This window comes from Gobio gobio, assembly GCF_949357685.1.
Source record: "Gobio gobio genome assembly, chromosome: 7".
Classification (NCBI taxonomy): Eukaryota; Metazoa; Chordata; class Actinopteri; order Cypriniformes; family Gobionidae; genus Gobio; species Gobio gobio.
In genome coordinates, this window is record NC_137103.1 from 57,430,510 (window position 1) to 57,443,677 (window position 13,168).

Below are 13,168 nucleotides of genomic sequence, written 5' to 3' on the forward strand. Positions count from 1 at the left end.
GTGAGTTTGAGCGTGAGTTTGAGCGTGAGTTTGAGCGTGAGTTTGAGCGTGAGTTTGAGCGTGAGTTTGAGCGTGAGCTTGAGCGTGAGCTTGAGCGTGAGTTTGAGCGTGAGTTTGAGCGTGAGCTTGAGCGTGAGTTTGAGCGTGAGCTTGAGTGTGCTTGAGCGTGAGCGTGAGAGTGAGTTTGAGCGTGAGCTTGAGCGTGAGCTTGAGCGTGAGTTTGAGAGTGAGTTTGAGAGTGAGTTTGAGAGTGAGTTTGAGAGTGAGTTTGAGAGCGAGTTTGAGAGCGAGTTTGAGAGCGAGTTTGAGAGTGAGTTTGAGAGTGAGTTTGAGAGTGAGTTTGAGAGTGAGTTTGAGAGTGAGTTTGAGAGTGAGTTTGAGAGTGAGTTTGAGAGTGAGTTTGAGAGTGAGTTTGAGAGTGAGTTTGAGAGTGAGTTTGAGAGTGAGTTTGAGAGTGAGTTTGAACATTTGAGCGTGAGTTTGAGCGTGAGTTTGAGAGTGAGCTTGAGCGTGACCTTTAGCGTGAGCTTGAGCGTGAGCTTGAGAGTGAGCTTGAGCGTGACCTTTAGCGTGACCTTTAGCGTGAGCTTGAGCTTGAGCGTGAGTTTGAGAGTGAGCTTGAGAGTGAGCTTGTGCGTGAGTTTGAGCGTGAGTTTGAGCGTGAGTTTGAGCGTGAGTTTGAGCGTGAGTTTGAGAGTGAGCTTGAGCGTGACCTTTAGCGTGACCTTTTGCGTGACCTTTAGCGTGACCTTTAGCGTGAGCTTGAGAGTGAGTTTGAGAGTGAGTTTGAGAGTGAGTTTGAGAGTGAGTTTGAGAGTGAGTTTGAGAGTGAGTTTGAGAGTGAGTTTGAGAGTGAGTTTGAGAGTGAGTTTGAGAGTGACCTTTAGCGTGAGCTTGAGAGTGAGTTTGAGAGTGAGCTTGTGCGTGAGTTTGAGCGTGAGTTTGAGCGTGAGTTTGAGCGTGAGTTTGAGAGTGAGTTTGAGAGTGAGTTTGAGAGTGAGTTTGAGAGTGAGTTTGAGAGTGAGTTTGAGAGTGAGTTTGAGAGTTAGTTTGAGCGTGAGTTTTAGCGTGAGTTTGAGCGTGAGTTTTAGAGTGAGTTTGAGAGTGAGTTTGAGAGTGAGTTTGAGAGTGAGTTGAGCGTGAGTTTGAGAGTGAGTTTGAGAGTGAGCTTGAGCGTGAGTTTGAGAGTGAGTTTGAGCGTGAGCTTGAGCGTGACCTTTAGCGTGAGCTTGAGAGTGAGCTTGAGAGTGAGTTTGAGAGTGAGTTTGAGCGTGAGTTTGAGCGTGAGTTTGAGCGTGAGTTTGAGCGTGAGTTTGAGCGTGAGCTTGAGCGTGACCTTTAGCTTGAGCTTGAGCGTGAGTTTGAGAGTGAGCTTGAGAGTGAGCTTGAGAGTGAGCTTGAGCGTGAGTTTGAGCGTGAGTTTGAGCGTGAGCTTGAGCGTGAGCTTGAGCGTGACCTTTAGCTTGAGCTTGAGCGTGAGTTTGAGAGTGAGCTTGAGAGTGAGCTTGAGAGTGAGCTTGAGCGTGAGTTTGAGCGTGAGTTTGAGCGCGAGTTTGAGAGTGAGCTTGAGAGTGAGCTTGAGCGTGAGCTTGAGAGTGAGCGTGAGTTTGAGCGTGAGCTTGAGCGTGAGCTTGAGCGTGAGCTTGAGCGCGAGCTTGAGCGCGAGCTTGAGCGCGAGCTTGAGCGCGAGCTTGAGCGCGAGCTTGAGAGTGAGTTTGAGCGTGAGCTTGAGCGTGAGCGTGAGCTTGAGCGTGAGCTTGAGCGTGAGCTTGAGCGTGAGCTTGAGCGTGAGCTTGAGCGTGAGTTTGAGCGTGAGTTTGAGAGTGAGTTTGAGAGTGAGCTTGAGTTTGAGAGTGAGTTTGAGAGTGAGTGTGAGCGTGAGTTTGAGCGTGAGCTTGAGCATGAGTTTGAGCGCGAGCTTGAGCGCGAGCTTGAGCGCGAGCTTGAGCGCGAGCTTGAGCGCGAGCTTGAGCGCGAGCTTGAGCGCGAGCTTGAGAGTGAGTTTGAGCGTGAGCTTGAGCGCGAGCTTGAGAGTGAGTTTGAGCGTGAGCTTGAGCTTGAGCGTGAGCGTGAGCGTGAGCGTGAGCTTGAGCGTGAGCTTGAGCGTGAGTTTGAGCGTGAGTTTGAGCGTGAGTTTGAGCGTGAGTTTGAGCGTGAGTTTGAGCGTGAGTTTGAGCGTGAGTTTGAGCGTGAGTTTGAGCGTGAGCTTGAGCGCGAGCTTGAGCGCGAGCTTGAGAGCGAGCTTGAGAGCGAGCTTGAGAGTGAGCGTGAGTTTGAGCGTGAGCTTGAGCGCGAGCTTGAGCGCGAGCTTGAGCGTGAGCGTGAGTTTGAGCGTGAGTTTGAGCGTGAGCTTGAGCGTGAGCTTGAGCGCGAGCTTGAGCGCGAGCTTGAGCGCGAGCTTGAGCGCGAGCTTGAGAGTGAGTTTGAGCGTGAGCTTGAGAGTGAGCGTGAGCGTGAGCGTGAGCGTGAGCGTGAGCGTGAGCTTGAGCGTGAGCTTGAGCGTGAGCTTGAGCGTGAGCTTGAGCGTGAGCTTGAGCGTGAGCTTGAGCGTGATTTTGAGAGTGAGCTTGAGTTTGAGAGTGAGTTTGAGAGTGAGTGTGAGCGTGAGTTTGAGCGTGAGCTTGAGCGTGAGCGTGAGTTTGAGCGTGAGCTTGAGCGCGAGCTTGAGCGCGAGCGCGAGCTTGAGCGCGAGCTTGAGAGTGAGTTTGAGCGTGAGCTTGAGCGCGAGCTTGAGAGTGAGTTTGAGCGTGAGCGTGAGCGTGAGCGTGAGCTTGAGCTTGAGCGTGAGCTTGAGCGTGAGTTTGAGCGTGAGTTTGAGCGTGAGTTTGAGCGTGAGTTTGAGCGTGAGTTTGAGCGTGAGTTTGAGCGTGAGTTTGAGCGTGAGTTTGAGCGTGAGCTTGAGTTTGAGAGTGTGCTTGAGCGTGAGCGTGAGCTTGAGCGTGAGAGTGAGTTTGAGCGTGAGTTTGAGCGTGAGAGTGAGCTTGAGTTTGAGCGTGAGAGTGAGAGTGAGCTTGAGTTTGAGCGTGAGTTTGAGCGTGAGTTTGAGCGTGAGTTTGAGCGTGAGTTTGAGCGTGAGTTTGAGCGTGAGTTTGAGCGTGAGTTTGAGCGTGAGCTTGAGAGTGAGCTTGAGAGTGTGCTTGAGCATGAGAGTGAGCATGAGAGTGAGCTTGAGCGTGAGTTTGAGCGCGAGTTTGAGCGTGAGTTTGAGCGCGAGTGTGAGCTTGAGCGTGAGTTTGAGCGTGAGTTTGAGCGTGAGTTTGAGCGTGAGTTTGAGCGTGAGTTTGAGCGTGAGTTTGAGCGTGAGCTTGAGAGTGAGTTTGAGCGTGAGTTTGAGCGTGAGAGCGAGTTTGAGTGTAAGTTTGAGCGTGAGTTTGAGCGTGAGCTTGAGCGTGAGTTTGAGCGTGAGTTTGAGCGTGAGTTTGAGCGAGAGTTTGAGCGAGAGTTTGAGCGAGAGTTTGAGCGCGAGTTTGAGCGCGAGTTTGAGCGTGAGTTTGAGCGTGAGTTTGAGCGTGAGTTTGAGCGTGAGAGTGAGCTTTGGTTTGAGAGTGAGTTTGAGCGTGAGTTTGAGCGTGAGAGTGAGCTTGAGTTTGAGCGTGAGAGTGAGCGTGAGTTTGAGCGTGAGTTTGAGCGTGAGTTTGAGCGTGAGTTTGAGCGTGAGTTTGAGCGTGAGTTTGAGCGTGAGCTTGAGTTTGAGAGTGTGCTTGAGCGTGAGCGTGAGCTTGAGCGTGAGAGTGAGTTTGAGCGTGAGTTTGAGCGTGAGTTTGAGCGTGAGTTTGAGCGTGAGTTTGAGCGTGAGTTTGAGCGTGAGTTTGAGCGTGAGCTTGAGTTTGAGAGTGTGCTTGAGCGTGAGCGTGAGCTTGAGCGTGAGAGTGAGTTTGAGCGTGAGTTTGAGCGTGAGAGTGAGCTTGAGTTTGAGCGTGAGAGTGAGCTTGAGTTTGAGCGTGAGTTTGAGCGTGAGTTTGAGCGTGAGTTTGAGCGTGAGTTTGAGCGTGAGTTTGAGCGTGAGTTTGAGCGTGAGTTTGAGCGTGAGCTTGAGAGTGAGTTTGAGCGTGAGTTTGAGCGTGAGAGTGAGTTTGAGCGTGAGTTTGAGCGTGAGAGTGAGCTTGAGTTTGAGCGTGAGTTTGAGCGTGAGTTTGAGCGTGAGTTTGAGCGTGAGTTTGAGCGTGAGAGTGAGTTTGAGCGTGAGTTTGAGCGTGAGAGTGAGCTTGAGTTTGAGCTTGAGTTTGAGCGTGAGTTTGAGCGTGAGTTTGAGCGTGAGTTTGAGCGTGAGTTTGAGCGTGAGTTTGAGCGTGAGTTTGAGCGTGAGTTTGAGCGTGAGTTTGAGCTTGAGTTTGAGCGTGAGAGTGAGCTTGAGTTTGAGCGTGAGTTTGAGCGTGAGTTTGAGCGTGAGTTTGAGCGTGAGTTTGAGCGTGAGTTTGAGCGTGAGTTTGAGCGTGAGTTTGAGCGTGAGTTTGAGCGTGAGTTTGAGCGTGAGCTTGAGTTTGAGAGTGTGCTTGAGCGTGAGCGTGAGCTTGAGCGTGAGAGTGAGTTTGAGCGTGAGTTTGAGCGTGAGAGTGAGCTTGAGTTTGAGCGTGAGAGTGAGCTTGAGTTTGAGAGTGAGTTTGAGCGTGAGTTTGAGCGTGAGTTTGAGCGTGAGTTTGAGCGTGAGTTTGAGCGTGAGTTTGAGCGTGAGTTTGAGCGTGAGTTTGAGCGTGAGTTTGAGCGTGAGTTTGAGCGTGAGTTTGAGCGTGAGTTTGAGCGTGAGTTTGAGCGTGAGTTTGAGCTTGAGCGTGAGTTTGAGCGTGAGAGTGAGCTTGAGTTTGAGCGTGAGAGTGAGCTTGAGTTTGAGAGTGAGTTTGAGCGTGAGTTTGAGCGTGAGTTTGAGCGTGAGTTTGAGCGTGAGTTTGAGCGTGAGTTTGAGTTTGAGCGTGAGTTTGAGCGTGAGTTTGAGCGTGAGTTTGAGCGTGAGCTTGAGCGTGAGCTTGAGCGTGAGTTTGAGCGTGAGTTTGAGCGTGAGCTTGAGCGTGAGTTTGAGCGTGAGCTTGAGTGTGCTTGAGCGTGAGCGTGAGAGTGAGTTTGAGCGTGAGCTTGAGCGTGAGTTTGAGCGTGAGTTTGAGAGTGAGTTTGAGAGTGAGTTTGAGAGTGAGTTTGAGAGCGAGTTTGAGAGCGAGTTTGAGAGCGAGTTTGAGAGCGAGTTTGAGAGCGAGTTTGAGAGTGAGTTTGAGAGTGAGTTTGAGAGTGAGTTTGAGAGTGAGTTTGAGAGTGAGTTTGAGAGTGAGTTTGAGAGTGAGTTTGAACATTTGAGCGTGAGTTTGAGCGTGAGTTTGAGAGTGAGCTTGAGCGTGACCTTTAGCGTGAGCTTGAGCGTGAGCTTGAGAGTGAGCTTGAGCGTGACCTTTAGCGTGACCTTTAGCGTGAGCTTGAGCGTGAGCTTGAGCGTGAGCTTGAGCTTGAGCGTGAGTTTGAGAGTGAGCTTGAGAGTGAGCTTGTGCGTGAGTTTGAGCGTGAGTTTGAGCGTGAGTTTGAGCGTGAGTTTGAGCGTGAGTTTGAGAGTGAGCTTGAGCGTGACCTTTAGCGTGACCTTTAGCGTGACCTTTAGCGTGACCTTTAGCGTGAGCTTGAGAGTGAGTTTGAGAGTGAGTTTGAGAGTGAGTTTGAGAGTGAGTTTGAGAGTGAGTTTGAGAGTGAGTTTGAGAGTGAGTTTGAGAGTGAGTTTGAGAGTGACCTTTAGCGTGAGCTTGAGAGTGAGTTTGAGAGTGAGCTTGTGCGTGAGTTTGAGCGTGAGTTTGAGCGTGAGTTTGAGCGTGAGTTTGAGAGTGAGTTTGAGAGTGAGTTTGAGAGTGAGTTTGAGAGTGAGTTTGAGAGTGAGTTTGAGAGTGAGTTTTAGCGTGAGTTTGAGCGTGAGTTTTAGAGTGAGTTTGAGAGTGAGTTTGAGAGTGAGTTTGAGAGTGAGTTTGAGAGTGAGTTGAGCGTGAGTTTGAGAGTGAGTTTGAGAGTGAGCTTGAGCGTGAGTTTGAGAGTGAGTTTGAGCGTGAGCTTGAGCGTGACCTTTAGCGTGAGCTTGAGAGTGAGCTTGAGAGTGAGTTTGAGAGTGAGTTTGAGCGTGAGTTTGAGCGTGAGTTTGAGCGTGAGTTTGAGCGTGAGTTTGAGCGTGAGCTTGAGCGTGACCTTTAGCTTGAGCTTGAGCGTGAGTTTGAGAGTGAGCTTGAGAGTGAGCTTGAGAGTGAGCTTGAGAGTGAGCTTGAGAGTGAGCTTGAGCGTGAGTTTGAGCGTGAGTTTGAGCGTGAGCTTGAGCGTGAGTTTGAGCGTGAGCTTGAGCGTGACCTTTAGCTTGAGCTTGAGCGTGAGTTTGAGAGTGAGCTTGAGAGTGAGCTTGAGAGTGAGCTTGAGCGTGAGTTTGAGCGCGAGTTTGAGAGTGAGCTTGAGAGTGAGCTTGAGAGTGAGCTTGAGCGTGAGCTTGAGAGTGAGCGTGAGTGTGAGCGTGAGTTTGAGCGTGAGTTTGAGCGTGAGCTTGAGCGTGAGCTTGAGCGTGAGCTTGAGCGCGAGCTTGAGCGCGAGCTTGAGCGCGAGCTTGAGCGCGAGCTTGAGCGCGAGCTTGAGAGTGAGTTTGAGCGTGAGCTTGAGAGTGAGCGTGAGCTTGAGCGTGAGCTTGAGCGTGAGCTTGAGCGTGAGTTTGAGCGTGAGTTTGAGCGTGAGTTTGAGAGTGAGTTTGAGAGTGAGCTTGAGTTTGAGAGTGAGTTTGAGAGTGAGTGTGAGCATGAGTTTGAGCGTGAGCTTGAGCGTGAGTTTGAGCGTGAGTTTGAGCGTGAGCTTGAGCGCGAGCTTGAGCGCGAGCTTGAGCGCGAGCTTGAGAGTGAGTTTGAGCGTGAGCTTGAGCGCGAGCTTGAGAGTGAGTTTGAGCGTGAGCTTGAGCGTGAGCGTGAGCGTGAGCGTGAGCGTGAGCTTGAGCGTGAGCTTGAGCGTGAGTTTGAGCGTGAGTTTGAGCGTGAGTTTGAGCGTGAGTTTGAGCGTGAGTTTGAGCGTGAGTTTGAGCGTGAGTTTGAGCGTGAGCTTGAGCGCGAGCTTGAGCGCGAGCTTGAGAGCGAGCTTGAGAGTGAGCTTGAGAGTGAGCGTGAGTTTGAGCGTGAGCTTGAGCGCGAGCTTGAGCGCGAGCTTGAGCGTGAGCGTGAGCTTGAGCGTGAGTTTGAGCGTGAGCTTGAGCGCGAGCTTGAGCGCGAGCTTGAGCGCGAGCTTGAGCGCGAGCTTGAGCGCGAGTTTGAGAGTGAGTTTGAGCGTGAGCTTGAGAGTGAGCGTGAGCGTGAGCGTGAGCTTGAGCGTGAGCTTGAGCGTGAGCTTGAGCGTGAGCTTGAGCGTGAGCTTGAGCGTGAGCTTGAGCGTGAGCTTGAGCGTGAGCTTGAGCGTGAGTTTGAGCGTGAGTTTGAGAGTGAGCTTGAGTTTGAGAGTGAGTTTGAGAGTGAGTGTGAGCGTGAGTTTGAGCGTGAGCTTGAGCGTGAGCGTGAGTTTGAGCGTGAGCTTGAGCGCGAGCTTGAGCGCGAGCGCGAGCTTGAGCGCGAGCTTGAGCGCGAGCTTGAGCGCGAGCTTGAGAGTGAGTTTGAGCGTGAGCTTGAGCGCGAGCTTGAGAGTGAGTTTGAGCGTGAGCGTGAGCTTGAGCGTGAGCGTGAGCGTGAGCTTGAGCTTGAGCGTGAGCTTGAGCGTGAGTTTGAGCGTGAGTTTGAGCGTGAGTTTGAGCGTGAGTTTGAGCGTGAGTTTGAGCGTGAGTTTGAGAGTGAGTTTGAGAGTGAGCTTGAGTTTGAGAGTGAGTTGAGCGTGAGTTTGAGCGTGAGTTTGAGAGTGAGTTTGAGAGTGAGCTTGAGTTTGAGAGTGAGTTTGAGAGTGAGTTTGAGCGTGAGTTTGAGCGTGAGTTTGAGCGTGAGTTTGAGCGTGAGTTTGAGCGTGAGTTTGAGCGTGAGTTTGAGCGTGAGTTTGAGCGTGAGTTTGAGAGTGAGTTTGAGCGTGAGCTTGAGCGCGAGCTTGAGAGTGAGTTTGAGCGTGAGCGTGAGTTTGAGCGTGAGTTTGAGAGTGAGTTTGAGAGTGAGCTTGAGTTTGAGAGTGAGTTGAGCGTGAGTTTGAGCGTGAGTTTGAGAGTGAGTTTGAGAGTGAGCTTGAGTTTGAGAGTGAGTTTGAGCGTGAGTTTGAGCGTGAGTTTTAGCGTGAGTTTTAGCGTGAGTTTGAGCGTGAGTTTGAGCGTGAGTTTGAGCGTGAGTTTGAGCGTGAGTTTGAGAGTGAGCTTGAGCGTGAGTTTGAGCGTGAGTTTGAGCGTGAGTTTGAGCGTGAGTTTGAGCGTGAGTTTGAGCGTGAGCTTGAGCGTGAGCTTGAGCGTGAGTTTGAGCGTGAGTTTGAGAGTGAGTTTGAGCGTGAGTTTGAGCGTGAGTTTGAGCGTGAGTTTGAGAGTGAGTTTGAGCGTGAGTTTGAGCGTGAGTTTGAGAGTGAGTTTGAGCGTGAGTTTGAGCGTGAGTTTGAGAGTGAGTTTGAGCGAGAGTTTGAGCGTGAGTTTGAGCGTGAGTTTGAGCGTGAGTTTGAGCGTGAGTTTGAGCGTGAGTTTGAGCGTGAGTTTGAGCGTGAGTTTGAGCGTGAGTTTGAGCGTGAGTTTGAGAGTGAGTTTGAGCGTGAGTTTGAGCGTGAGCGTGAGTTTGAGCGTGAGCTTGAGAGTGAGCGTGAGTTTGAGCGTGAGTTTGAGCGTGAGTTTGAGCGTGAGTTTGAGCGTGAGTTTGAGCGTGAGTTTGAGCGTGAGTTTGAGCGTGAGTTTGAGCGTGAGTTTGAGCGTGAGTTTGAGCGTGAGTTTGAGCGTGAGCTTGAGCGTGAGCTTGAGCGTGAGTTTGAGCGTGAGCTTGAGAGTGAGTTTGAGCGTGAGTTTGAGCGTGAGTTTGAGCGTGAGTTTGAGCGCGAGCTTGAGAGCGAGTTTGAGAGCGAGTTTGAGAGCGAGTTTGAGAGCGAGTTTGAGAGCGAGTTTGAGAGCGAGTTTGAGAGCGAGTTTGAGAGTGAGTGAGTCTGAGAGTGAGCTTGAGTTTGAGCGTGAGTTTGAGCTTGAGTTTGAGAGTGAGTTGAGCGTGAGTTTGAGCGTGAGTTTGAGAGTGAGTTTGAGAGTGAGCGTGAGTTTGAGCGTGAGTTTGAGCGTGAGTTTGAGCGTGAGTTTGAGCGTGAGTTTGAGCGTGAGTTTGAGAGTGAGTTGAGAGTGAGTTGAGCGTGAGTTTGAGCGTGAGTTTGAGAGTGAGTTTGAGAGTGAGCGTGAGTTTGAGCGTGAGTTTGAGCGTGAGTTTGAGCGTGAGTTTGAGCGTGCGTTTTAGAGTGAGTTCTGGCTCTGTGTGTGTGTGTGTGTGTGTGTGTGTTGGCTCTGTGTGTGTGTGTGTGTGTGTGTGTTGGCTCTGTGTGTGTTGTGTGTGTTAACTCTCACGGGCCGACACCTCTCACTCTTTCAGATCCATTATCTCATGATCCTCTCTGCCAACTGGGCCTACCTAAAGGACGCCAGTCACACACACGCGTATCAGGACATCAAACTGAAGGAGGAGCGGGAGCTGCAGGACATCACGGCGCGCTCCAAAGAGTGCCTGAACTCCTACTCGTGAGGGACCCGCTGCCAGCCACACACACACACACACACACACACTAATGCATCCGCTGCTTCTGTCCACTAACGCCGTCTGTGCGCATCTCTTCCTGTTTCTGTCCTCTTGTGTTTTACGCTCATCTAACGTTGCACTATTGGAAATGTTTTCTCCTCTTGATCTTGCGCACATGAAAAATAAAATGTGTGCACCTTGAAGATGCATTTTTATCATTATTATTATTTCCTGCCACTATATGTGTGAGAGTCATGTGACGCAGAACAAATCCAGATGTTCTTTGTGCATTTTTAAATCCAATTTTGTGCTAAAATGTCTCGACCTTTGCACATGGGTTGAGTGCACTGCATTGTGGGATACTCAGCGTACAGTCTTCAGTCATGATGATGATGATGATGATGACCACTGACACGTTTGCACTCTACCTCACACTGACCACTGTTCTCTTGCTCCGAACTCCATTTGACTCCAGTATCCCAGAATTCACGTCTCTCGGCTGTGTGTGACGTTACACTTTTCATGATATAGAAAGTTGAATTGTGTAATGTATTTACTGTCCCTCAGAAAAATTATGATAAAACATGACATTATATGAAGCCTGAAATGCACATTAATGTTGTTTATGCATTAGAAGGAATTCATAATGCTTGTTTTATATCGTTAAAATGCATAATATTTGCAGATTAAATCAGAGATTGGTTGTTTGTCACGTGTTTTAATGCATTATACTTTCTATAGGTGTAGATGAGGATTATAATGCATTAACTATGCTTACAAAAACATAATTGTTACCATCTGTGACTGCTACAAACTGCCTAGCAACACCATAGCAACCACCCAGAACACCCAACACTGCAAAAAAGGCTTTTCTTACTTAGTATTTTTTTGTTTTCAGTCCAAATATCTAAAAAAATCTTCCATTAAGAAGCATTTACTAGACAAGCAAAAGTTTTTGTCTTGTTTTGGGGGAAAATATCTAAAAATTAAGGGAGTTTTTGCTTAAAATAAGCAAAATAATCTTAATTCAAACAGAAAACAAGATTATTTTGTTTACCCCATTGACAGATGCTTATTTTAAGCAAAAACTCCCTTAATTTTTAGTTATTTTCCCCCAAAGCAAGACAAAAACTTTTGCTTCTCTAGTAAATGCTTCTTAATGCAAGATTTTTTAGATATTTGGACTGAAAAGAAAACATAAATACTAAGTAAGAAAAGCATTTTTTGCAGTGTAACAACCATCCAGAATACCTTAGCTTTCTCATTTCCCATGTTTATGTTATTGCATCATGAATGTGAACTCTGACCAGCCGCTCTTTTTCTGGAGGTAAAACAAAGGTAACTAAATATAATCCCGCCTTCATTGGCAGTCGCACTGATGTGTGATTGTTAACGTGTTGTTGTTTGCAGCATTCGCCAGATTTAACGTTATAATTCTGTTTTATGTTCTAGTTTTAGTCCATGTTTATTGCTGTTCATTTGATTTTCATTTGTATTTCTAGGGGATTCGCTTAGTTTGTACTTAAACTGCTATTTTGACATTTAAAAAAAAAGCCCAAAAAATATTCCCTTATAACTCATCGCCCACTGTTATTAAGGTTGTCATGTGTCATGTGTGTGTGTTTAACGTTTTAATCGCTGCTCATGTTCAATACTGTAATTCACCCGGCGACGGTGGTTTGTGAATATTAATAACTGCCCAAAACTGATAATTTGATGTGAGCCACGCTGGACGATGATGTTCAGGCCTTCAAACAATTGTTTTATACAAAAATAAATAAAATATGATAAGACTTCCTGGATCTCAACGAGCCTTCTTTTCAATCAAGTGTCATTCTTTATGTCTGAATGTGTGTTGCTCCTGTATCCTTTGGGGTTCTTCTTCTGCTCTTGAGTCTATGGCATCCCATAGAACCGCATGTAGGAAAGTTATGAAATTTGGCACACTGATAGAGGACCGTCTGAATTGTCAACATACCAAATTTGGAGTCTCTAACTCAATCCCTCTAGCTCCACCAACTGTCCAAAGTTTCACTCGGTGCTCATACAATTCGATGTTCCGTCATGACCATTTTTCCGCCATTTTGAATTTTCTGAAAAATCTACTTTTTTAACTCCTCCTAGGCCGTTACTCCCATTTTCACAAAAATGTAACCAGATCTTCAGACCATGCCGACAAAACGATACTAGATTCAAGTTGATTGGTAAAACTGTTCTCGAGTAACACACCAACGAATTCGACAAAGTGCTTAGCGCTAAAATGGGTGTGAGGCTATATCTCTGCATCACTTTAGCGTATTCAGACCACACTTGGTGTGTGTTATGCCAACCATGACCTGAGGCGACTTGCACAGTTTTGGTGCAGCGCCACCTAGTGGTTCGACATTTTTTTGCTTATAACTTCTGAACAGCCAAAAATCACAACACTGGTCTCTTTAGATTCGAGGCTCTATCCGAGTCATACGATACCCAATTCCCTTATCAGCCATTTTGGGAGTCAGCCATTTTGAATGTTGTCATGAAATGCTATATTTTACGAACGCATTGGCATATCACTACGAAACTCGGTTTGTGTCTTCGACACCAAGCCCTGAAGGTGCTCAAAAAGTTTTGTTGCAGCACCATCTTGTGGACAATAGTTATAATTAAATTTCCATATTTGGCCGAACGTCATGTCCACCATTTTGATTTCCTCTAAAAACCTACTTTTTCAAGCTCTTCCTTGACCGTTTGTCCAATTTTCACCAAAATAAAACCAATAATGCAAACTTCATCAAATATTAGACATTTAAATTCTGCACAAGTTTTGTTCTCATCTGATAATTTCAGTGCAGTGAAATCAGTAATATTACTAAATATTACAGTTTTTCTTGATTGTTTACACACATTTTCTGAAAGCATGCCTCACACTCTCAGAACTCCACACACAAATAAAAAAACACACGCAAAATGGGCAAAACCCCTCAATTCTCCTGCAAAATGAAACTTTACATTCAAAACAATGTTATTTCTTCTCAAAATGGTATTTTGTTTTCAAATGACACACACAAACCATCATATGAATAGACATTTATAAGAATCAGTTGAACACTGATGTGCTCAATGGAAAACACTTCTTCTCCATTCATCATAATGACTTTTTTTGGTTCAGTGTTACACTTTCTACAGACAGTACATACATAAGTGTGTTGTAAAATATTTGAGAATATTGTTTTTAGACTCAGAACACACAAATACACTGTAACAAATATATTTTATTTTTCCCACAAAAACAATGTAAACAGTGTATATCCCAACCAACAGAAAGTTGCACATACAGTGGTCTACATACAAAACAACAGAAGAATTTACTGTATACAGTTACAGTAAAAAAAACTATGCTGCTCCAAAACAGAAGAGCTCACCTGTTGCCCTTTTGTGCTAAAGCTCTGTTTGCTAATTGTAAAACTGTGTGACCGGTGTTTGCCCATGTGAAGAGTCAGTGTGCATATTTGAATGGCAGTGTGTTCCTTGAGAAAACAAGAGTTCCCTTTCGTTCAGTCACTATGACGTACGTTAGTGACTAACGAATGGGGGTTTCGCTTAGAAGC

The 13,168-nt window shown here is 47.3% G+C and overlaps 1 protein-coding gene across 2 annotated transcripts in view; it reads left to right on the forward strand.

The window, feature by feature from the left end:
- Positions 1-11,379, forward strand: part of gpm6bb (glycoprotein M6Bb) — an 80,603-nt gene extending 69,224 nt beyond the window's left edge. Inside the window, exons 7-8 of one of the 2 annotated variants that reach the window (XR_013816868.1) lie at positions 9,435-10,458; positions 10,754-11,347. Coding sequence is in view for 1 of the 2 variants with exons in the window: in XM_079821596.1 (XP_079677722.1) it covers positions 9,435-9,584 (150 nt within the window). In the remaining variant the exon portion in view is untranslated. Of the gene's footprint in view, positions 1-9,434 lie in introns of both variants that reach the window. The other variant, XM_079821596.1, reaches the window with a different exon arrangement.
- Positions 11,380-13,168: the final 1,789 nt, after the last annotated feature.